Source organism: Peromyscus californicus, unplaced genomic scaffold (assembly GCF_007827085.1).
Source record: "Peromyscus californicus insignis strain IS unplaced genomic scaffold, ASM782708v3 Scaffold_5__1_contigs__length_169319896, whole genome shotgun sequence".
NCBI classification, from domain to species: domain Eukaryota; kingdom Metazoa; phylum Chordata; class Mammalia; order Rodentia; family Cricetidae; genus Peromyscus; species Peromyscus californicus.
This window is the reverse complement of record NW_026294573.1, coordinates 94,989,668-95,015,693: the sequence shown is the minus strand read 5'-3', so window position 1 is coordinate 95,015,693 and position 26,026 is coordinate 94,989,668. Positions and strand designations below refer to the sequence as shown.

Genomic DNA, 26,026 nt, shown 5'->3' with positions numbered 1-26,026 from the left:
GTAATTAGGTTACAACAAAGTGCTCAAAAATTAGCCATTAGTTTCATCACATACAAAAGCCTCATAGACCAAAACAAAAATACTATGGAATATTTGGTGATGTCATTTAAAACACAAAATATAAAAATTGAAATAAAATATATATTATTAAGTACTTATAAAGCTATTTTGACTTATCTGGCAAAGCAAATATGTGTATCTAGGAAATAAATGGAAGAGAAAAATAGAGAATTTGAGGTAACTGAAAAGTTGTAAAAGGAAAAAATGTAATTCTTGGTGATTGCAATTAAAGGAGAGTGAATTCCAGGCTGAGCAAAATTGTATGCAGTGCTTGGAAGTTCCTGAGAACCAACTTCATGGTTTCCAGACTCCTCACTGTTTAGATGCTCCAAGAAAAATACTACTGTTATAACTTTAATCCTTAATTTCTAAAATAAGAATTTTTTTGAGACAGGGTCTCACTATGTAGCCCTGACTGGTCTGGAAATTGATATGTACACCAGGCTGGCCTCAAACTCACAGAAATCAACCTCCTCTGACTACCAAGTGCTAAGATTAAATGTGTGTACCACCACATATAGGCCCTCTAAAATTTTTTAATTAAATTGACTTTTTCCTTCTTAGTCAACTAGACTTAAAAATATAATTTATTAATTATCAACATATATTTAAAATTGTTTTAATATGTATTTTATTATACTATATTCATTTATAATGACATATCGCAACTCCCTACTATGTCATCAAGTAGATTCCATCTAATTTAATACACAAAAGAGACTACCAAAACATTCTTGCTTCACTCATTTCTTTTTTTTGTTTGTTTTTTTTTTTTTGGTTTTTCGAGACAGGGTTTCTCCGTGTAGCTTTGCGCCTCTCCTGGAACTCACTTGGTAGCCCAGGCTGGCCTCGAACTCACAGAGATCCGCCTGGCTCTGCCTCCCGAGTGCTGGGATTAAAGGCGTGCGCCACCACCGCCCGGCTCACTCATTTCTTTAGCTGACATTAGCCTAGCTAGTTGCAACTCTAAAAAGTGAAGTGATTTAAATGGGTTATAGTCGAAATTGGTGGCAAGGTATAATACTTTTTGACACAGCTTTAATAGGATACAACTTAATTGGTCGTGGAGGCACATGCCTCTAATCCCAGCACTCGGGAGGCAGAGGCAGATGGATTTCTGAGTTTGAGGTCATCCTGGTCTACAGAGCAAGTTCAAGGACAGCCAAGACTACCCAGAGAAACCCTGTCTCAAAAAAAAAACAGGTTATCGCTTTATTTCAAAATATTCATTAATAAAAATACTTATGTGGCCACACTTGAAAGAAGTTGACCTGAGATTGCATTCACTTCCTGGCACAATTACATGTCTCTGCTGCCATTTGATGCTAAGCAATATTACCTGTCTTTGTCTCTTTCATTATTAGTGGAAAATATAATAACTCTGCCATTGCTGATTCTAGGAACTTTTCTAAGAACCAAAGAAGATAATGGATGTGAAAGTTACTTTATGAATCTCTATCAAAATCCTAAGTTTCCTTGAGTCACATCCTTGTATGAATTCTACAGGTGAGGTAAGTATGTGAAGATGGGAAATTATTCTGCAGTGACAGAATTCTTTCTCATGGGGCTTTCCCAGTATCCAGAACTCCAACTTTTCCTCTTTGTGCTCTGTCTCATCATGTACTTGATAATCCTTCTGGGAAACAGTCTCCTCATTATCATTAGTGTCCTGGACTCCCGACTCCACACCCCCATGTACTTCTTTCTCGGGAACCTCTCTTTTTTGGACATCTGTTACACATCTTCATCCATTCCTCAAATGCTTATCATGTTTATGTCAGAGAGAAAGTCCATCTCCTTCCTTGGGTGTGCTCTGCAAATGGTTATCTCCCTTGGCTTGGGCTCCACAGAGTGTGTCCTCCTGGCTGTGATGGCCTATGATAGGTATGCAGCCATTTGTAATCCATTGAGGTACCCTATAATCATGAACAAGGTGTTATATGTGCACATGGCTGTGTGGTCCTGGGTCATAGGCTGTCTGAACTCTCTAGTGCAAACAGTCTTGACAATGGTGTTACCTTTCTGTGGTAATAATGTCATTGATCACCTTACCTGTGAGATCCTGGCTCTTCTTAAACTTATATGCTCAGATATCACCATGAATGTGCTTATTATGACTGTGGCCAGTATTGCTTTGTTAATTATTCCTCTGCTGTTAATTTTTGTATCCTATATTTTTATCCTTTCTTCCATCCTGAGAATTAATTCTGCTGAAGGAAGAAAGAAAGCCTTTTCTACCTGTTCCGCCCACCTAACTGTGGTCACCTTATTCTATGGTTCAGCCCTTTTTATGTATATGAAACCCAAGTCAAAGCTCACCAAAGCATCTGATGAAATCATTGGACTGTCTTATGGAGTAGTGACTCCAATGCTAAACCCCATCATCTACAGCTTGAGGAATAAGGAGGTAAAAGAAGCTGTGAAGAAAATTTTGAGTAAACGTTTGTATCTACAGAAAATATGAAAAGTCTTGAGGCATATGATACTCAGCCTGGGATCAAATAAGATGCTGTGTTTTCAAAGTCTGCTTGAAAGGCCAAGGATGAAACTCTCATTCTTTTTGACATATGTCAAGTAAACCTTCTGAATATTATAGCATTTGCAGACTCTCTAGCTGTATGCAGCTCTTCTCATCAATCCCTTGTAGTTTTTCAATAACTCAATCTCTCTCATTTCTTCTATCTCCATTTCATCCTCTATTTCTTTTTCTCTCATTTTTGTCTTCCTTTTCTGTGTACCATTTCTTTCTTGTGTTTCCCTTCATCCATCATCTACTTCTTTTTTTCTAGTCTCCTTTTCATTCACTTTTTAACTCAACACCCATTATTTTATGGTCTAGAATCCCCTCTAATGGTAAAAGAAAATATCCTTTCTTCTTACAACTTACTAGATTTTCCTTTGAGCCCATGTGGTGTTGGGAAAGGCTAACCTCACCTTCTGGAAATAGTGGTAAGCACTGAGCATAGGCCTAGCCAATTAAGTGACCGTCTCTACTCTAGTGAGTCATTCCACATAGCAAGTCAGCTACATCAGGTGAATCACACTCAGTCCCAAATGCTGCTTCAGTTTGAAAAAGCAGCATTCTTCCTGCTAAGGTTGGCAAAGAAACAGAATCTGAGGCCCATTCTCTGCCAGAATCCAGAAGAGGCCTAAATGAAAGGCAAGGGGGCGTGTTTGAGGGAAAGAGAAGGCATCTGGTACTGTTACTTTAACTCCTTGATCCAGCTGTGGCTAAAGAAAAATTCACAATTATTCTTTTGGTTATGAGCCAATAACCTACCCAATTCTTAACTGGATTCTTGCTGTTTACAATTGTATATTCCTAACTAAATATCCCCTTGCGAACTCTTTGTTCCTATTTTTCCCCATTCTTATTTTTGAGGAAAAAGTTAAAAGATTTAAATTAGTCCCAAGATTCCAGCATCCATGGGTTTTTAAAAACACATTTATTTATTCATTCTGTATGTGTGTACTTGCATGCCATAAAGCAAGTGTAGAGGTCAGAGAACAACTTGTAGGAGTCAGTTCTCTCTTTCCCACCATGTGGGCGCTAGGGATCAAATTCAGGCCATCAGTCTTGGCAGCAAGTAAGTTTACCTGCTGAGCCACCTCACCAGCTCACATTTCCTTCAATAACTTCAGCATAGTAATCTGATCTCCATTGACCATGCACATTCATGTAAGTAGTCCACTCACCTCCCCAAAACTTGCTGAGGGATATTTATATTTTCCTGGAATCTAGTTTTCATTTTGGCTCTTCCTCACCAGCAAGCATTTTAAAATATTGAAAGCCAGTCTACAAACACCTTGACTGGTGTGAAACTTGAGTGGTATGCTGTGTTAGAAAAGTGCATCATGCTGTACACTTAGGATTTGTGCTCATTCAATACAAAGCCAAATAAAGAAAGAACACAGCCCATTGTCTCCCTCTTGTTATGAGTACTGGAATAATCATCACAACCCTGACAAAACCAGCATCAACATGGTTCCTTCTTACCAAAGAAAGAACCATGATTGGAATGAAACAAAAACACTTTTCACATCCCTACTTGAGCTTCTTTAAAACTGCTATACGACAGCAGTACTTATAAAAGCCCTATTCCATTTTAGCTCACAGCTGCTTCAAAACATCTTTCCAACATTTCATATTGCCCAATCATCCTACAGTTTTCAACCTCTCCTCTGCTCCTTCCTTAATCACGGTAATCTTTTTCATGCAAAATAAGCTATCCTGCAAAGGCAAGGAATTTAGAGAAAGATAGATTTTAAAGAAGTTGAGAAATCTGGGCCTGTTATGGAACAAGGGCTGTGAAAACTCTCAAGTTAAGCATTTTTTTCCCTAAGAGCTAGAGACGGCTCAGTGGAAGAGAGTGCTTGCCGCATGAACACACATGGACCGGAGTTCAGATGCCAACACCCATTTAAAAAGCCAGATATGGCCTCACAGGAGGCTGTAACCCCAGTGCTGTGGGAACAAGTGATTAGTGGACCTTGCTAGCTTCTAGCCTAGTTCCAGGTTCCATGAGACACCCTATCCCAAGTGACTAAGATGGAAAGAGAAAGAGAGAGAGAGAGCAAGACGCCTCATGTCCTCCTGTGGCCTCCACGTGTGCACAGGAGAATGCACACGCATGCACATACACCACATATGCACACACCTCATTCACATGCACAAGGAATTTTTGTCCTCCAATATTATTTGTCAAAGCAAATCTTAACTTCAATGTCACCCTGCACTACCTGTCACAAAAATAAACAAGAACAAAATAATTATTAGTATCCAGACAGGGAGAAATCACCTGGGAGATAAGAGCCTCCACACATGCTTTAGGGGATTGTCTTGAACAGTGGTAGTATCTATCTTTGGGCTGCATCAAAAGGAGAAAGTGAGCTGAGAATGAGCATTCATCTTTCTGACTGAGGACAATGGTAACTAGCTACTGTAAGCTGCTGTTGCCATGATTTCCCATGATGGGTTATACCCTAGAACTGTGAGCCAAAATAAACCCTTTCTCCCATTAAAAAAAGTGTGTTGTTGTGAAATATTAGTTTAAGATGTTACATTCATTTATGCTGTGGAATATTTGTTTAATGATGCAAAGATGTGTTTCATTCCTTTATGTTGCATTTGTTTAACTTTGTGAAGCTGTGTTACTGTGCCTGTCTAAAACACCTGACTGGTCTAATAAAGAACTGAACAGCCAATAGCTAGGCAAGAGAAATAAATAATCAGGGCTGGCAGGCAGAAATAATAAAAGGAAGAGGGGAGGGAGAAGAAGTGAGAAAAGAAGAGGAGGATGTAAGGGGCCAGCCATACAGCCACTCAGCCAGCAACAGAGTAAGAAGTAAAGAAAGACACACAGAACAGAGAAAGGTAAAAGGCCAGAGGCAAAAGGTAGGTGGTACAATTTAAGTAAAGAAAATCTGGCTAGAAACAAGCCAAGCTAAGGCTGGGCATTCATAAGTAAGAATAAGTCTCCTTGCATTTATTTGAGATCTAGGTGGCAGAACCCCCAAAGAATAAAGAGTGAAAAGAAACCAGCTACAGTGTGTGCTGGATGAGTGGATGAACCGACATGTGACTGACTTTCTTGTACCGAAGAAAATAAGGTTTTTTCCATTGCCTGAGCAATCTTGACAGTTGTCATTCTAAAACTCCTTCACTCTGGCCCATCTCTACAAGCTCTCCACGCCTCTCCAAGTGTCTCCTCTGACCTCAAGTGTTGTCATCATCCTCCCTTGATTCCCTCCACTTAAACTCTACAGCAATGTAGTTAAGCTGAAGTACTTACTGTGCAAAGATCCATGTTCTCTTTAACTACACACACAGCTGTTGGTTTACTGAAAGTTCAGTGGGGGAAGAGCTGTGAATTATCGGGCTTTGGAACCCCCACCGATTATAACAAAGTGGACTTCTATCAGATGATTCATTGAATCACTATTTTACTTTTTTATATGGTCTATTTGTTTTTAAGAAATAATTTTATTGTACTTATTTGTGTGTGTGTGTGTGTGTGTGTGTGTGTGTGTGTGTGTGTGTGTGTGTGTGTGTACAGGGTGGCACAGGTGTGGTGGTCAGGAGATCATTTTCATTAGTCAGTTCTCTCCTTCCTAGGTATAGAACTGAAGTTGTCAGTGTTGGTGGCAAGCATCTTTATGCATTAAGCCATCCTATTGGCCCATATTTGTCTTTTATGAGAATTTATTTTTGAGTGTGCAGAGTGTCACTGTATTACATGTAATACATGCAACTACTGTAGCAATATCATGAGTTAAAATGATATTCCATTGTTGCATATATGGTTTTCTTCATTCTGGACATTGGAAGATTCTAACAGATTAACAGAGTCTACCCAGTCCAGTTATATACAGATATAATCCCTGAACTAGCTTACTGAACCTGTAACTTAACAATGACACATACACATACATACATACATACATACACACATACAAACAACCATAAAAACACAAAATCAAAACCCATAATATGCAAGCATAAGCCATATATAGTAAGATAAAAAAATATCCAAACAAATCAATATTACACACACACAAAAAAAAAAAGACCTACAAAACACCATTGAGTTGATTCTGTGTTGGCCATCTACTGCTGGGTATGGGGTCTATCCTTAAGTGTGGTTTATATATTCAGTGAAACTCCGTTGAAGAAAATTAATTTTTCCTTTGCAAGCAGTTGTCAATGGGAGATTCCTTATTGGTCAGGGCTGGTGGATCATATCCACTTCCCTGTAATTTTCTAATTGAAATGAAAACTATAAATATTTAACTGTAATGAATGACACGATGAAGTACTTATGAGAAAAAAAAGGTAATGACATCTACAGCTTCCTTTAAAATACATACAAAACATGACTCACACTTAAAGGAGGAACAGAGAACATCACTCTAAATAAATATAGTAAAATATGAAAGGCAGAAGCTGGATGGCAGGTACATGATGTTCAGCATTATCTTTGCTCCCCTTATTTATGAAAGATTTAGAATGCACATGATTTTATTGAAGAAATATATAAAATTTGTGAGGTATACAGTCCTTAGAATAATTTATCTGTGACTGAGTGAAAGGTAGAAATTGAATTCTAAATGATATAATTATAAATCTTATTTTTTCTTTTATTGAAAATAGATTTTTTCACACAATATGTTTTGATTACTTTCCCCCTCCCCCTACACTTCCTCACCTCCTCTTGCATCCAGATCCACACCCTTTCTGTATCTCCTTAGAAAAAAAAAGGCATCTAAAGAATAAGAATAAAATAAAGCAAAAACAAATTAGAATAGGATATAACAACTAATCAAGAAAAAGAGCCAAAGAAAAAGCACATGAAATGCATATTAGAAGCTGATACACATACATTCACACCCACAAGAATCCCACAAAAACACAAAACCAAAAGCCATAATATATACACATAGGACCTGTAATGTAAAAAAAAAAATGCCCTAACATTGTGAAACAAAGAACTTCCAAAGATGCTATTGAGTTCGTTGTGTTGGCCATCTACTGCTGGGCATGCAGCCTACCCTTAAGAATAGTTTTTTCCCCAGTGAGACTCCCTTGGAGAAAAGAATTTTTTCACTTGCAAGTGACTATCTATTGGGTATTGCTTCTAGATTAGGGATGGGGCATGTGTCCACTTTCCTTTTAGCTCTAGGACCATCGGATGCAGACCCACACAGGCCCTATGAATGCTGCCACTAACTCTATGAGTTCATGTGTGCTGTATTTAGAAGGCTTTGATTCCTTGGAATCCTCAGTCCCCTCTGGTTCTTACACTCTTTCTGCCTCTTCTTCCTCAGAGTTTCCTGAGTCTCAGGGGATAGATTTGATGAAGAAATTCCTTTTAGGGCTGAATGTTCCAAGGTCTCCCCCTCTCTGGATATTGTCTGGCTGTGGATCTCTGTTTGTTCACATCTCCCTAGGAAAGGGAAATAAAGTAGTTATAGATGGAAAAGGGAGGGACTGGAATGGGAGGATAAAATAGGAGTGGGGAAGGAGGGACTAGGAAGGAAACATGGTGAGGGACAGATAAAACTAAAGGTCCTTTGAAATGGTATGGAACCCCAATACAGAAGAAGATTCCTAAAAAATAGACAAATACAAAGTTGATCTAAATGAAATCACTAAGTAACAGGAGAGACAGAGCCCCAACTGGATATCTTTTGTCACCAAAGGAAGCTTCCAGTACTGAGAATGGGTCACAACTAATCAAATTCTTGGTCAAAGGAGTCCCATGGGAAGCCCCAAACAAGCTAGGGTATTGCCAAGGTTATTGGTGGCTCTCTACAGACTGATGGTAAGATCCCATTGCTGAAGACAGCACCTACACAACTCGTTGAACACAGAAAGGTTGAGCTGGTGCCTAGCTAGAGCCTTCACCCTTACAGACTAGTGTTCATGGTACTTTGAATACTATCAAAGGAGAAAGGTAAACACCCACCCAGTTACAAACCCTTCAATCTACAATGGTGACCTGCCAGCAAGATATGCTGGTGCATTAGTGCCACAAAGTTTGTGGGAGTAACCAACCAATATCTGATTTGAGCTAAAGCCCACTCCATGAGATGGAAACCATACTGCTTGGCTGGCCAAAATCCTGAGACTAGATAGGCCACGGATCTAGGGGAAAGCCAAATACTACTTGTCTGCTAAAGGAACACACACAGCAATAAAATGACCCCTAAGGACATTCTGCTATACCCATAGATCACTGTCTTGCTCAGCTATCAGCAGCGAAGCTTCATTCTGTAGCTGACTACAAATCTTCTTAAACTTAACTTGGGAAAAAAGTTTTAACTATTTTTCAACAGTCAAAACTTTTTAATTAGGCTATTTACAACTCTTACAAGAGAAAATCTTAAAATAAATTTAATAGTTCCTGTGAAAACTTTATTGCAAGTTCTCTCAGCTTAAAAAAAAAGTTCTGTTAGTTTAAAAGCAAAACTTAATAGGTACTTACAACTCTTGCAAGTGAGAAATTAAAAATAAAGTTTAATGGTCCCTGTGAAACTTAATTTACTATGCACAGTCTTGACAGGGTTTTACTTGTTATTCCCAGGGGATTAGTACAGGGGAAGAAAAAGAAAGAGAAGAAATATATCAGATTTATCAGAATCAAGTTGGCACGATGCCCTGTTTTCAACATTCTTTCTTGTGGTTTTAGCTATTTCTAATAAGAATACTATTTTCTCAGGCATGTTAGGCTGTGTGAACCTTAGCAAACAAAGAAGAGATGGTTTTTCTTACAATTTTTACTCAACAACTAATATAATTAAAGCCAGGAAGATATTCATAACACCTATATATCTACACAATTACCTATATATTGTATAACACTGCTATTCTTAAAACAATGAAGTTTCATAACCACACACATTTCCCCAGAGCCTTTCTGATATGGAAACTTAATAAACATTAAGTTAAAATTTAAACCAAGCAATCTATAAATTATCAGAGTTGGTTCCTTCCTGTACCTTCTCACATCAGATAAAGGACAAAATAAATGTCAGTTACTATTGGTTGAAGACAACATAACTGCATAGCAGCTGTGTTATAACAATGATTCAGATGATTATAAGTTTTAATCTGGAAGCTTCATTACCATTATATTTATAAAGTTACAAAATTTCACTTAATATAACTAACACTGCTATTACGAGCCATGTACCTATTCAGTTTAAATTTTTTGTTTCTAAACAAAAGTTTTAAAATTCAAGGCATTTTGAAAGAGAAAAAATGCATGTCAGAGACAGTAACAAATGAAATTACTATCAATCAGACAAGTAGATGGAAGTGACTTTATATTAAAATGAATTTGTGCTCAAATAGTAGACAATGTTGATAAGACTGAGGAGTCACAGGAAAGGCCATCTACAGGACCTCTTTGGAGGGTTACTCCTATTTCGTTCTTTGTCCCTTTTTAATTACTTGTGTACTTATGTTGTAGTTGCCTTATAAAATCTCACACTTTGTCCCTAAATGTCATCAGATTTCTTTTCTTCCTCTTTTTCTAGCTCCTTGAGATCCCTGTGTATTAACAGTGTTTATTTCTCAGTATATGCATTGAACCATAAAATTCCTTTATCCATTATTCCTTTGATAGCAAATATGTTATCCTTAAGTTTATGAATATTTTGATTTTTTTCATCATGATATTTGTAACCTGAGAATTGTTTAGAAGTATTTTTGTAGTGGGTAGCACTGCATACTTTTTTAAGAGTCCATGTTTAAACTAAATTTTGGAGTTGTTCTTTTTAATATGGATTTATAGGCTGCTGCAACATGACTACAGAAGGTAGTCTGAATTATGTTGGTTTTTTGACACTAAAATACTGTTTTCTAAGAAGGCAGTAAAAGACTGTAAGAGCCAGAGGGGATGGACACCAGGAGAACAAGGCCCTCTGAATCAACTAAGCCAGTCACATATGAGCTCACAGAGACTGAAGCAGTAAGCACAGAGTCTACACCAGGTCCTCTGCATATATATTATAGATATTAGCTTAGTATTTTTATGGGACTCCTGGCTGTGAGTATGAGTGGGTCTTTGACTTGTCCTTGCTCTTGTGATTCTTTTCCTCCTGGTGGGTTGCCATGTCCAACTTTGATATAATAGTTTTTGCTTTATCTTATTATATATTATTTTGTTGTTTTTAGTTTTTATCTCTTAGAGGCCTGTTGTTTTCTAATGATAGACAGAAAGGGAGGGGAGGTGGGGAGGAACTCGGAGGAGTAGAGGGAGGGCAAACTATAGGCAGGATATATTATATGAGAAAAGAATCTATTTTCAATTTAAAAAAAAAGAATGGAATGCCTAACAAAGTAACTCGTGATTCAATAAATAATAAATAAATAAATAGGCTTGCTTTCTTTCCTAAAGAAACAGAAGCAGGTATTATAAATACCTTAGACTACAGAGAACAGAAGTATCCTGGGATATACGGCAGTTCATATGCTAAGTGAAATAGTATGTAACCTAAGAGGGAACTACAATCAGCCAAAAAAAATATAAATAAATATTCCAAACACAGGGAAAGGAAATGTGTACCTTAGATAAGGCAACAAAACATGTGGGGAAAAGCCTAAAAATTTAATTTAAAAACATTTATATGGAAAAATATACTGCTAAGAGAGTTCAAAACATGACACAAATAGTATTTTCACTTATACAAAAAGCCCAAAATGTATTAGAATCCAGATTTTTATTATTTATTTCTCTGGTAGAGACTGAACTCCCTTCACTGAATGGATACTATAAACAGAAAAACACAGTGTTGATGCAGTGATTCCACAGTGAGAAGCTGTTTGTGAAGTTCCTCTCCAAAGCATCATCTATAGAATAAATGTATGGAAGTACTGCAGAATGAGAGAGGAAGGAGTAAGCCACAAGACAGGCACACATAAGTTACAAGAAAATGATGGAAACAAACCAGCCCACTCTAAATTATTTTCTTTGTTCCCTTCAGTGAGTCCATTTCTTTGAGATTCTTGTTGGCTGTTTTTGTTTTAATTAGTAACATTTAAAAATCATCATTACAAAGGAACATGAATATGAGTAAGAAAGCAACAACAAAAACCTAGAATATGGGACACTATGTACCAAATAGGCAAAATAGAGTGTGATGGTCCGTGCTGTGTGAAACAGTATTGGTGACACTCCCTGAGAGTGAAAAGAGGGAGTTAGCTTAGGAACATGAGTTAGGTACTATTAAAAGATTTCAGAATATAAGGTAGAAATTGTGAAACCTCTTTTAAATGAGAAGGGAAGCTACATAGATATGAAGATTAACCTGTCAAGTAAGGGTAGTCATAGAGAAGGCTTTAGTAGCGTGGATATGCCTCTTCTAAAAATCAGACTCAGTGACAATTGATTCCAACAAAAAAAAAAAGGCATCAAATAGGAATGGCATTGACATGTTATGGGATATTTGTACTCTGTGTGAAGATCTATTGTTGTGATTGGTATAATAAAAAGATGAATGGTCAACAGTTAGGCAGGAGGTATAGGCAGGATTTCCAGGGAGAGAAAGGAAGAGGAAGAAGAATCTAGGCACATGGGAGAAGCTAGAAGACATGGAGAGGAAACAGGAGGTACAAGATGGAAGAGAGGTAACAAGTGATAGAATGTAGATTAATATAAATGGGTTGATTTAAGTTATAAGAGCTAGTTAGGAACAAGCCTAAGCTATTGGCCAAGCTTTCATACTTAATAGTACGTCTCTGTGTCGTTATTTGTGAGCTGGCAGCCCAAAGAAAAATCTATTATATACAGCATCCAATGTAGAGGCTTAAATATCCAAACATAGGGCCTGAGAAAGCTAAAAAAAAAAAAAAAAAAAAAAAAAGCTCTGGACAAGGAGCCAGATATGGCTTCCTAGTCTTGAAGTCTCTCATATGGGCTGGTGCTCAGCATACAGAGGCAGCTAATGGTCACTGCCTGAGGCCTGGAGCCAGCTGCCAGTGCCATGTGCCAGTGCCATGCACTAAACTGAGCTGTGCGGTGGCTGACACGGCCGTTTAAGGTTTGGCTCACATAGCAGAGACCACTGCAAGTGCATGGCTGCAGGTGCTTAATAAAGTCAGGTCCAGACTGAGAAATCCTCTGAACAGATATAGTATGTTTAAACATGTGCTAAAGACAGAAAACAAAATGGGTATAGAGAGTCATAGAAAAATAGTTTAAAATAATAAAGTATTTGAAGAAAGAATAAAGTAATATAAAAAGAATAAACTATGTTAAAATGGGAGATACACAGGGTGTCTGGATCCTGTATGGTGCTTTGTTGACTTTGAATTATTTAAATGGTAATGTATGAAAAACAATAGCTGCTAAGAGGCATTTGGATTTTGGAAACTGCTAAATTAAACCAACCTATATATTTTAAGAATGTCTTAACTTCAAAATGGAAGTCAGAAATATGTTGCATTGGGGGAGAGGTTATGCTTTTGTTTCCACAGGAATCAAAAAGTTATAGTTCTCTTCAAAATTAATAAAGATCAAGATTTGATTAGAGGAGATCTTCTGAAAATCTTGGCTACGGACATAAAAGAAGAAATCAAGAAATGCTACAGGTAAGGTGATGTATATGCTTATCCCTCTACTACAGGAACAACAAGAGAAGGAGGAATCTAGGCATGCAGGAGATGCCAGGGACATGAAGAGGAAACAGGAGGTGCAAAATTGAAGAAAGGTAATGCCACACAATAGAATGTAGATTAATACATTCTGAGACTGGATAAAACATGATAAATCTTGTTAGCTACAGAGTCCTCATGACTTATTATTACATTCCATCCTTTCATATGGCATGTATAGAAGCTTGGTTATACAGTCCAAACAAACTTCTAAAGTTAACAAATGCCTTTTACCTGCTCAAACATAAAACCAAAAATCATCTTTAACTGACTTGTTCACACTGCATATTCCATACTTGTGTTAATACAGATATATGTGTTATCTTTAAAAGTTCATGTGTCTTCAGAAAAAAAGGATGAGATGCCATTAAAAACAAGTAGCCCATGTGATTCAACCTCTCAAAATTCCTCTGTTACAATTTCCTCAAAATTCTGCATCCAGAACAACTTCAAGGCTGTAGCTAAAATGGTCCAGTCTCACAGACTGCCCAGCAAAGACATCAGATAAGCTCTACAATTACCCATCACACAAGACTAAATAAAAAATAATACAGCTATTTTTCCTAGGACTTGACCATTATCTCAATTTTCTCAGGCTCCCCTAAAGATGCCATCACCCCCAAAAAACAAGAAGAAGTCTAGAGAACATGACACCCACATTCCCAAGAGGTGGGGTGAATGGTTTTTGGTCATTTAATGAATTATGGATGTTTATCATCATTTAGGAGGGTTGATTACATACTGTTGCTGGTCATGGTAAGGGAGGAAACTAAGCAAAAGTTAGATTCAAGGATCTCTTTCTGAAAAGAAAAAAAGATATAGCAATGATAGGATAAAAGGGTAGATTATTGAATCCACTTTAAACTAAAAAGCAGCCATTAATGTCAAATATTTTACATTGATATAGATTTTTGTATATTGATAAAAATTTAAAGTTATTTTGCTATACTATACATATGTTTTATTCTTGCTTAAGGCATTGTGTCTATGCAGCTCATTTAACAATGTAATGTAAATTTCTAGTACTTGGAAGTTTTTATTACAAACTATTTAGGATAAGAAATACAGGTTAGTAGTTAGTCACCCAACAATCAAATTTGTGGCCATGTTAGGTATGTCTTCAAGGTCAAACAGATATATTTCCTACGGAAAGATGGTCTTGAAACACTTCAGAAACCTACAGAATATGGCATTTAACCTAAGGCTTTTCATGACAGTAAGATATGTCTGTTCCTGGCCACACCAATTTACTTCAAAAAAGGATGATGGGCATTGAAGAACCTCCATGTCAAGTTTTCTTTTATTGTTGCAAAGTTAGACACTGGGCAAGAAACTGCCCTTGTCTCAACTGCTGACAGAATGCTGTCCAAATTGGACAAGCAAGACACAAAAGAAAGTGACTGCTGAACTTTGATAAGACAAAGTAGGACAATCCTTCAAAAATTTCCTGCTTCACAAAAAAGTTTGTCAGATATTCTAGGCCTGAAGACTGAAGATAGATGCCCCAACATTGCAGAGGAACCTTGGGTGATTGTCCAGGCTGCCAGCTGTTTATGTCATTTCTATAGTTTTGGAAATTGCTTGCTCTGTGCTTCTTGTTTACTCAGGTAATATTTTATCCTTCTTGGGTCTCTGATGGGGATTGAAGGTTAGATAGTTTACAGTTTTCCTTATTACCAAATTCAGGAAATAAAACTTACTTAAGAGATAAAGTTTATAAGGTTGAGAAACATAAAAAGCTTAAGTTGTTCTTCTAATAAGATGTTTTAGGTCTAAAAAGATATTTTAGGATGGTAATACAAGTTATAATATAAAATGTTTTAGGTATAAAACTTTGGACTCACTAAGATAGGATAGATAATACAGTACTTTATCCAAATTTGCCAAATACATATGGACTAAACATTGTTAATATAATTCTTACTTGATAATTGTCTTATTGTATATAGTTTTACTATGTTAAAACCTTTCCTTTTTTATTTAGACAAAAAGGGGAAATGTTGTGGGATATTTGAACACAGTGTGAAGTTGTATTTGTTGTGATTGGTGTAATAAAAAGCTGAATGGCCAATAGCTAGGCAGGAGATATAGGTGGGACTTCTGGGGAGAGAAAGAAAGAGAAGGAGGAATCTAGGCATGCAGGAGATGCCAGGGACATGAAGAGGAAACAGGAGGTGTAAGATTGAAGACAAGTAATGCCACATGATAGAATGTAGATTAATATAAATGGGTTAGACTAAGTTATAAGAGCTAGTTAGGAACAAGCCCAAGCTATAGGCAAGCTCTCATGATTAATAAGAAGTTTTATTTGGGAACTGGCTGGTGGGACAGAGAAAGACTTATTACATTGATGTAGTCTCCAAAGTTAGGAAATAAAAAGAAGAGTTTTAAAAAAGTCATCAGATACCACAATACATGGCACTGCCTTAACCACAGGCCCTGTTGTTAGGCCCTTCTTTGTTGAGGGGAGTGCTATCTTTCTCTCCTTGCATAAAACACAGGATTTATATTTTAAAAACAATGAATTGCCTTTATAGGTAAAGAAAACAATTTGGAAAATGAAGCTCACTTCTCTCCAGACCTACACCATTGGAAGACTTTGACAAAGATTTTTTTCCTACTTCCAGTCTTTTAATGTTGACACAAATTTACTTACAGTGAAGCTGATTATAAAAACACATGAGTATAAATGATAAGATTAAATTTAGTGTCCCCACAGGGATGAATAGTAAAAGAGCCAGTGCTTTCAAAAGAAGACAATAGCCATGGTGATGATATGTCATCCAAAGACTGGCACCCTTACACTGCAAAGGCAAGAGCTGTTTAGGGTAACAGCTACACAGTGGAATTTGTAGTTGTGCCTTGTTTTCCATTCACTATTTAATAATAATTTTCATGTTGTCTTTATAGGCAACTTTGTGGATATATGTAAATATTTCCTACAATTGTGTGATTATAAGGTCATGATAGCACTTTGCACAAACTCCTGATTTTAATGTAGTAAAGGTTCTAATATCAATGTTTTTCATTCTTTTGAAATCTTATGTGATTTTACTAAATTTCCGTTATACTTTTGAAACTACACATATCATATTAGTATATGAACAGCAGGAAACGAGTCAAGAGAAGGCACAAGAAACAGAGGTCCACTCATTCACACACTCAGGAATTCCATAAAACCACTAAACTGGAAGATGTAATATATACACAAAGGACTTATAACATAAAAAGAAAAAGGATATATTTTTTCAATTTATCATATATATATATATATATATATATATATATATGATAAAATTTTAAAAAAGGAAGAGTCCTGACACTACAGTATGAGACAAGGAACTTCCAAAGATACCACTGAGTTCATTTTGTGTTGGCCATCTACTGCTGGGCAAACAGCCTATCCTTAACAGTAGTTTGTTTTCCTGGTGAGACTCTCTTGGAGCAAACTAAATTTTCATTTGTAAGTGGTCATCAATTGAAGATTGCTTCTGGGTTAAGGTTGGGGAAAGGTGTCCACTTCTCCTTTCAGCTCTAGGACTCTAAATGGTGCAGACTTATGCAAGTCTTCTGCATGCTGCCTCAGCCTGAGTTCATATGTGCATTGAGCCTGCTGATTTAGAGGACATTGTTTTCTTGGTGTTCTCCATCCCCTCTGGCTCTTACACTCTGTCTCCTCTCCCATGGGGTTCCCTGATCCCTGAGAGGAGAGATTTTATGGAGACATTAGTTTTAGGGCTGAGTGTTCCAAGGTTTCTCACCTTTTGCATAATGCCTGGCTTTAAGGGTCTGTATTTGTTCTCATCTCCTTCTTTGGATTTGGGAAATTTTCTTCTATGATTTTGTTGAAAATGTTTTCTGTACCTTTCACCTGGGTTACTTCTCCTTTCCCTATTCATATTATTTTAGATTTGGTATTTTCATAGTGTCCCAAATTTTCTGAGGGGTTGGGGACAGACTTTTTTTAAGATTTAACATTTTCTTTGACTTAGACACCCATTTCTTCTATTGTGTCTTCAATGCCTGTGATTCTCTTTTTCATCTCTTGTATTCTGTTGGTGAGGCATGCCTCTCAGGTTCCTGATCAAGTTCTTAAATTTTTCATTTCCAGATTTCCCTCAGTTTGTTTTTTTTTCTGTGGATTCTATTTCTACTCTCTAGTCATGAACTGTTTTATTCATTTCCTTCCACTGTTTGCTTGTTCTCTCTCTCTCTCTCTCTCTCTCTCTCTCTCTCTCTCTCTCTCTCTCTCTCTCTCTCTCTCTCATTGGTTTCTTTAAGGGATTTTCTTTTATTCCCTCTTTAAGAACCTCTATCCTATTCATAGAGGTGTTTTAAGTATCTGTGTCTAGTGCTTCAGCTATGCTGCAATATTCTGGGCCTACTGTAGTAGGGTTGCTGGGCTCTAATGGAGACACATTGTCCTGGCCGTTATTGTGTTTTTATGCTTACATTTGGGCATCATGGCTTGGGAAGATAATAATTCTAGGTACTGATTATGGTCTTGTCTTTGTTGGATGGGTGTTTTGTTCCTTGCTTTATGTTGCCCTCTCTGGTTCTCAAAATAGAGTGGTGGCTGTGTGGTGTCTGGTAGGAAATCTTTCTGGGATCCTGATAGGTGTGGCCACTGGGGGTTCCTGGTAAAATGTGTTTCTAGGTATTGGGAGCTGAATATTAAGAATGGAGATGGGAAGAGAACTGGAAGGGGACTGAGGGGTCCACAGGAGGGAGGAAAGCATGATGCTGTGTTATGATCTGCTTAGTGCTCTGGGAATGGGGGCAGAGAGTGAGATGAAGTAACAGGTGGTCTGCTACAGAGCTGGGGATGAGACTGGGAGGTTGGATATGGAGGAGCAGAGTGATAGTGAAGATATGGAGGAGCAGAGTGATAGAGAAGATATGAAGCTTGCCTACCTTCTTCCCTGGCCTGAGTAGCCTGCTGGTTACCAGGGAATGCCTGTTGGAGTTGGGGGATGAGAGAACATGATGAGTACAGAAAAGAAAGATAGGAGGGGAAGATCTGTGTGATCCACTAGAGATGGGGGCGGGGGGAGAAGGGAGATTGCAGCAAGTGGTCTGCTACAGAGCTGGGGGTGTGCCTTGGGGTAGGACTTGGAGGAATGGAGGAAGAGGTAAAGATCTGGAGTTAGCATACCTGCTCCCCTGGCCTGAGTATGTCAGGAATCATTTAATATAGAGTCCAAATACAATAGCCAATAGATAAGAACAATGGAAACAGAAGAAAAATCTTTTAAAATTCTGATAAGGAGATGTCCTTTCTGCCATAGCATGTGTTGCTCATGCTGAAAGTAGGTGCATGCTTTGGGTTAAAATGAACTCTTTAGGGTGGGGAGATTCATCTGGACAATGTGATCAACTCCATATCTAATCTTGTTTTTTTTTTTCAAATTATTTCAAATCATTTTCTTCTCCCAATATAGTACTGCTCAGACTGACAGCTAGTTTTTCTCCATTGCAACGAATGTCTATTTCAGAAGCTCTAGTAGTGTTCAAGTGAGGCGGGCAATCACTCCGGGAACTACTCTGTCCATTCTACTGGACATCCAGGCACTATTTTTCCTTAACACAATTAAGAAGAAAAAATGAGGGCAGAACATCATTTCTGTTCCATTGACTGCTAAAGCACAGTTTTACCCAGGAACTCTACAGGTTCTCTCCTGTGATCCAGGCACCCCAACTGTGACAAAGTATCTGATGGAAACTCAGCAGTAGGGTCCACACCAGGATGCAGCTAAGCATGGCAGAGGTTGCCAAGGAATGAGTGCACAAGACTGAAGCTCAGTACTGAGGGAAGGCCTAGCCAAGGGGCACTTGTGTCCTACAGCACCATCAATCTATCTTGAAGAGCTAATGTGACATGTTTCTGAAAGGAACTCTTAAGGCAACGAGTTCAGATTTCCCATAAACCGTTTGCACACTTTCAAAAGACACAGAAGGGCATCTGAACTTAGATCTTAGAATGTTTGTAAGTATCCTAGGCAGTATGCTGAAACATCTAACAAGGGAAAAGACAATGTGGCCCTCTTTTTTGAACACAGCCTGCAAGTTCTTGTGCTAATATTCCAATCTTCAACACAATAGTGTCCATAAACAAAATACAACAAACTGTAAAATACTTTAAAATCAATTGGTGATATTCAAGTAAAATTAGGTTAAAAAGCCAATTCATCACCTAGTAGATATCTAGAATACCAGAGCACTGAACAAGGATTGTGCATTTGATGTTCATGAGAAAATGTCAGGATGCAGATGAATACAAAAAGCTAAAAGGTGTCTTAACTAATAACACGGAAAGGGGGGAAAAAGCCATGTTAAACAATAAAAAAGCACCCAGAAATACTGTCTATGTGACATTTATCCTGCATTCCAGAGAAGTAATTTTACAGGTACCAAATCCATCTTCCTATGTAAACCCTAAGGACAGCTAACTCCTTTAGGATATCTACAAATGACATGATACATACAAATTTGTTTTATTAATATAATCATTAAATAAGTGCTTGCTACAGTTAAATATTGAGCTGTTCATAATTTTTCTGCTACTTACTCTGGTAAGGATATCAGCAAATAGTCTAATATAGAAACACCAAGATATGTTAATAAGCAAAAGAAATATGCAGTAGTTGGTTTTTTAATTCCCCTTAGAATATTTTAAATTCTTTATCCCTCCCTAAAGCAATGTACAACATAATGCACACAGTTTCTTAACAAATATTCAATGACATGATTAAGGCTCTTTTTAATAAGGTGGCATGAAAGTTGTTTTTCATTTTTAATTCTTGCTTTTATTGATAATATTTTTAATTCTTAATATTGTTGATAGTAGTAATAATGCAATCCATAAATGTTAATATTTTTCTCTTTATGAAATAATCCATCACCAGACACATAAACACAAAACAAATTCAAGACAAAAGTACCCTAAAAGCTAAGTTATTCTAAATACCTTCAATTTAAACACTTAAAAATCAAACACACACACACACACACACACACACACACACACACACACACACCCAACCATGCAAAAGTTGGTTTATGCCACCATCTAGTGGCTACAGAATATAGCACAGATGCACAAAAGTGCGCACCCAAAGAGGTAAAGGCAGAATACATTTGCCCAGGGATGTAGATCCAGGAGACAAGCATCTAACATGTAACTGTCCTCCTATCTGGCTAAGGTTGCAACCTTGACTGCTTCCTTTTGCACAGTTTCATGAGTTCAACAAAATCAAGAAGGAATAACACTGAATCTATTTTTCTCTTAACCTGCCTCAATTTTTATCACCCTGTAACTGGTCCTATTTGTTATATGAGGCATTTACATGAATTTATTATCATTTACAGGCATTTATTATCATTACAAAAAAGAAAATAAAGAGATAGTCAGAAAGCCCCCATATGCTTCTATAAAGAGTATAAATTTATAAAGCATTTTGGTACTATTTAGTAAAGATGAACTCACAATAATTTTCAAAAATTGCTGGGAGATATTAACTGGCTATGGCCCACAACTGGATTGACAACTCAAGAACTAAGTAATTTATACCAAAACTTACAAGGTGATAAGGATTTACATAATCCAAGAAAATTATCAGCTGAAGCTGAGAGAGAATTGGCTTTGGTAGAAAAGAAATTACAAGATGCACATGTGGATCATCTGGATCCAGAGCTTGATTGTATTCTGGTTATTTTACTTTCTATGCATTCTCCTATAGGAATTCTTACGCAGAGAAACGATAATATTTTAGAATGGATATTTTTAACCCCACAAGCAGACTAAAAAATTTAAATACCTATGTAGAAAAGGTTCTTGAATTGATTCTGAAAGGAAAATTGAGACTTTGTCAATGAGGAGGGAGAGATCAGCAGAAATTGTAGCACCTTTTATTAATGCTGAAATTTCCTCATTATGGAAAGAAAATGAACATTGGCAAAGAGCTTGCAGTAATTTTTTTGGAGAGATTAGCAACAAATATCTCAAGTGTAAGAGACTTCTCTTATAAAGAGAACTAATTAGATTCTTCCTCACATTGTACAGGGAACACCAATTTCTGAAGCCCCTACATTCTATACTGTTGCAAACAAATTAGGAAAGGCAGGCTTTAAGTCAGGAAATTTAAGTAAAGTGGCTCAAAGCCCTTATGATTCTGCTCAAAAGTCAGAATTATATGCTATTCTCATGGTATTATTAGACTTTTCCAGAACCTCTTAATATAGTTACTAACTCTCAATATGCAGAAAGTTATTTAACATATTGAAATTGCTGAACTTATTCCAGATGATTCAGAATTAACTTTGTCATTTATTCAATTACAAGAAATAATCAGAAATATAAATCACCCCTTGTATATATAGCACATTTCAGATCCAATACAGGTCTACCAGGCCCTCTGGCACAAGGTAATGATGAAATTGATCATCTATTGATTTAAAAAAATGTACACTCACCAAGATAGGATAGATAACAGAGTATTTTCTCTGAATTTGTCAAATGCAAATGTACTGGACATTGTGAATGTAATTCTTACCTGATAATTGTTCTTATTGTATATAGTTTTACTATGTTAGAGTTAAAAACCTTCTGTTTTTATTTAGACAAAAAGAGGGAAATGTGTGATATTTTGATAGAATTCTGACAAAAATGTTTGCTTTGAATCAGAGGGAAGAGCTAGCTACTAACTGACCAAAATTAGTCATAGAAGTTTTGGAGGACTGAGGACACAGAGAGAGACAAGAAGTTGTAGGGCGGGGCTAAGAAAGGCTCTTGTTCTTTCGGATGGAGGAACGAAAGAGAGAGAAGGACACTGGTCACTTCACCACTTCTCTGATCATTCAGATTTTCCTGAGTTTTTATTGATAAAGAATAATTAGAATAAACACATCAAATACACATTCTGGGAAAAGGTGATAAAAGGGAACTTTTGAAAACAAATATTGTACTATTCAAAGGTTTAAATGTACATGAATGAGCTAGAAGACAAAAGGGGAACTTCTCCCACCCCAACAGCACTATGAACAATGAAGACTTTTTAACATGTTGAAAAATGCCATACATGAACACAGTATTTACATAATTTCACCCCTCTCTCTCCCTCTTCTAACTCCTCCCCTGTCCCTCTCTACTCCCTCTCAAATTCATGATCTCACCTTCTCTAATTACTGTTCCATACATACATAGACACACATACACAAAACCTACTTAGTCTGTTTAGTAGTTGCTAGACTGCACTTGAGTTTAGGGCTGTGTTACAAGAAAGCATCAGCAAAGGTCAGTTTGGAAAAGTTTGGCAAGACAAACAGTGGGGAGAAATTGCTGTGAAGATTTTCTCTTCTAGGGAAGAATGTTCATGATTCTGAGAGACAGACATTTATCAGACTGTGATTGCTCCAAACCACAGAGGAGGCACACACACACACACACACACACACACACACACACACACACACACACACATCTGCAGTGAACCATGACCATGCCTAACAGCAACTTTGAAATCTTCAAAAGGATGACAGGACCCCACAAAGATGATCCCACATGGACTATGGTAAAGCCATTAAGCTGATTAACACAATGGAAAGATAGACTTGGACTACAAACTTCTCAGGACAATTTCGAGATGGCTAGCTGAGATGATCCAGATTCACAGACAACTCAAGCAATGACTTGAGACAAGACCTACATCTTCCCATTATGCAGAGACTGGACGACAAATGATACAGCTACCTCTCCCAGGACTTGACAATTAACCCAAAAATTTTCTTTTCAGGATTCACTAAAGATGTCTTCACCCCCCAGAAAGCAGGAAGTAATTTTAAGAAAACAATGCCCACATTCCCCAGAGGTGGGGTGGGTGTTTTTTTGGTCGTTCAATGGCATATGGATAATTGTTATTGCTTACAATGGTTAGTTACAAGTTGTTAATTGTTAATGGTCAAAAAAAAGCTAAACAAAGGAGATTAGATAAAGGGTTATTCTTCAAAAAAAGAAAAAGAAAATATAGAAAAAGGTAGATCTTTGAATCTACTCTGAAAAAAAGGAAGATATAGAAATGATAAGATAAAAGGTAGATTTTTGGATCTACTCAAAAAAAGAGAATATGGATATGATAAGATATAAAGGGAGATTATTGAACCTACTTTTAAAAAGGAACTACTTGTTTTAAATAGGATAAGTAATGAAATTTTTTGTCTGAATTTGTCAAATGTTAATGGACTGGACATTGCTAATGTATATAATGGAGTTTTTTGTCTGAATCTGTCAAATGTTAATGGACTAGACATTGCTAACGTAATTCTTGACTGTATATATTGTATATATTTATTGGATATAGTTTTTCTTGTATTAGTTATAAGCTTTTTTAATTTTAGACAAAAAAGAGGAGAAATGTAGACGATATATTGTGCACCCCAACAAACTTATCTGGGGGTCAGAGAACAGAATAGCCACTAGATAGACATAGAGGCCAGAAAATGGTGGCACATACACCTTTAATCCTAGCATTCTGGAAGCAGAGATCCATCTGGATCTCTGTGAGTTCAAAGCCACACTGGAAACAGCCAGGCATGGTGGCACACATCTTTAATCCCAGGAAGTGACAGCAGGAAGCAGAAAGGTATATAAGGCATGACGTCCAGGAACTAGAGCTGGTTAAGCTTTTAGGCTTTTGAGCAGCAGTTCAGCTGAGATCTATTCAGATGAGGACACAGAGGCTTCCAGTTTGAGGAAACAGGATCAGCTGAGGAATTGGTGAGGTGAGGTTAGCTGTGGCTTGTTCTATTTCTCTGATCTTTCAGCATTCACCCCAATACCTGGCTCCGGGTTTGTCTTTATTAATAAGACCTTTTAAGATTTGTGCTACAGGGCTGACCACCAGGGATTAAGGAACACCGATTCTCCCTCTCAGCAGCCACTGATTGTCTGTAGCTATTCATCTGTGGTGAGACGTTGTGAGAGTTCCCCAACTAGGCTGGCATGTCAGCTGGTGACATTGTACAGGTCTTGTTTAGACAACCAGATTGTTGAGATTTCATGAGCACAGCAAAAAGAGGAAAAAGAAAGTGAGATCAAGAGAAGACCCAATGCTGAGCTACAGAAGCTCTGGAGATAGGGAAAGGAAGACAAAAAAAAATCTAAGACACAAAATGAATGTTTCAGAAGTTAATATTTCCAGGAGCAAGGGATGAAACTCAGTAAACTCATTTGCCTACCATGTTTAATCCCCAACATGGCAATCTGTTTAACTAATACTGAAAGACCCCCACCAAAGGCTCAGACACAGTTCCCCCAGAAACCCAAAAGAGCTGAGGGAAGAGATAGCTTAAAAATAAACAGAACTGAGTCAGTTCCCCCTTCCTGGAGAGGGTGAAGTCAGGTGTTTTCAAAAGAACAAAGTCAGGATGTCTGGTGGTGACCGATTAACCACGAGATGCCCCTCTCCAGAGATAACATGACCAGAACCCGGAGATGGGTTGTAAAACTCCTGACAGGGCAAACAGATAAGCTGAAATAAGACAAAGTCCCGGCCCAGGAAAAACTGGACCAATCAAGGATGGACCCGTACTAACCCCCTCCCCTCTAAGAAATTTTGTGGGTTTTGCCTATAAAAACTAACTTCCCCAAGAAAGAGTAACTCCACTCTGCCTCACTGCCAGTGAGTGCTGGAGATGAGTTCCCTGTCTTGACTTGTAGCAGAAATAAACCTTGCTTTTGCATTCTGGTACGCTTGTCCTCGGTGGTCTCTCTGGGGGTCACAATCTGGCCACAACAATACTATATTGAGAGACCCATTGGATAAGGAAGAATGGATGAAGACCTACCACCCAAGGAATATCATTGTGAAATCTCAGATAATGGACTAGAGTAAAACATAAAAGCCTGTAGAAGCCGGGCGGTGGTGGCGCACGCCTTTAATCCCAGCACTCGGGAGGCAGAGCCAGGCGGATCTCTGTGAGTTCAAGGCCAGCCTGGGCTACCAAGTAAGTTCCAGGAAAGGCGCAAAGCTACACAGAGAAACCCTGTCTCGAAAAACCAAAAAAAAAATAAAAAATAAAAAATAAAAGCCTGTAGAAAGAAAAAAAACAAGCTCCATACAAAAAAATTGAGAAGCAGAATGCCATGTGCTTGTCTCTCCATGCTTCTTAATACAATAGTTTGCCCCCCCCCCCCCCGCAAAAAAATAGCTCCTAATGCTGAATTTTGTGTCTACCCAAACTAAATTAAGGGAGTTGATAAAACACAGTTTTAAAAGAAGCATGTCTCAAAGGTTTAAATTCCATATTCCCTTTCCTTAAAATAGAAATTTAACAAAGACAAAACCAAGCAAACAAAAGCAGAAAAACTAGATCTTGAAGTGTCTTCAATGCAAAGTGAGAGAGATTCCCCTGGATGTGTAGAGAGATCCCAGAATCACTGTTTGCCATCTTAAGGAAAGAACTAGGGGTCTAGTGGGCATAGCTCTTAGAAAATGAAACTGATAAAAGGATTAATCTTGTCGAGAGGAATTGTATACGTCTAGAATCTGGGGATTCCGGTCAGGAATAAAGAAAACCATATCAATTCGTGCAAGAAGGAAAAGAATCTCCTACTAAGATTAAGCCAACTGGTGGAGGCTGACATTAGCGATGATGTAAAAGAAGCCTTGTGAGAGGGTAAGGCAGGACTTTTGGTGTGGTTTGCCCCTGGTTCAGAAACCTGAGGCACTTCCCTTTCCCCCCACCACATTCATCCATGCCTTCTAACCCAACAATTTACTCAAGCCACTACAGCCACATTCCATCAAGCAGACA

The 26,026-nt window shown here is 37.6% G+C and overlaps 2 protein-coding genes and 1 pseudogene across 3 annotated transcripts in view; 1 reads left to right on the top strand and 2 right to left on the bottom strand.

Annotated features, from left to right (window-relative positions):
* Positions 1-26,026, bottom strand: part of LOC128096621 (olfactory receptor 13C8) — a 112,829-nt gene that overhangs the window by 63,950 nt on the left and 22,853 nt on the right. The window lies entirely within an intron of this gene.
* Positions 1,586-2,524, top strand: LOC128096624 (olfactory receptor 13D1). Its single transcript, XM_052716408.1, has one exon. The coding sequence runs from the start codon at positions 1,586-1,588 to the stop codon at positions 2,522-2,524; it is 939 nt and encodes a 312-aa protein (XP_052572368.1).
* Positions 15,604-15,715, bottom strand: LOC128098094 (uncharacterized; annotated as a pseudogene).

Coding starts and splice junctions, on each gene's coding strand:
- LOC128096624 (XM_052716408.1), top strand. CDS start 1,586: ATGGGAAATTATTCTGCAGTGACAGAATTCTTTCTCATGGGGCTTTCC.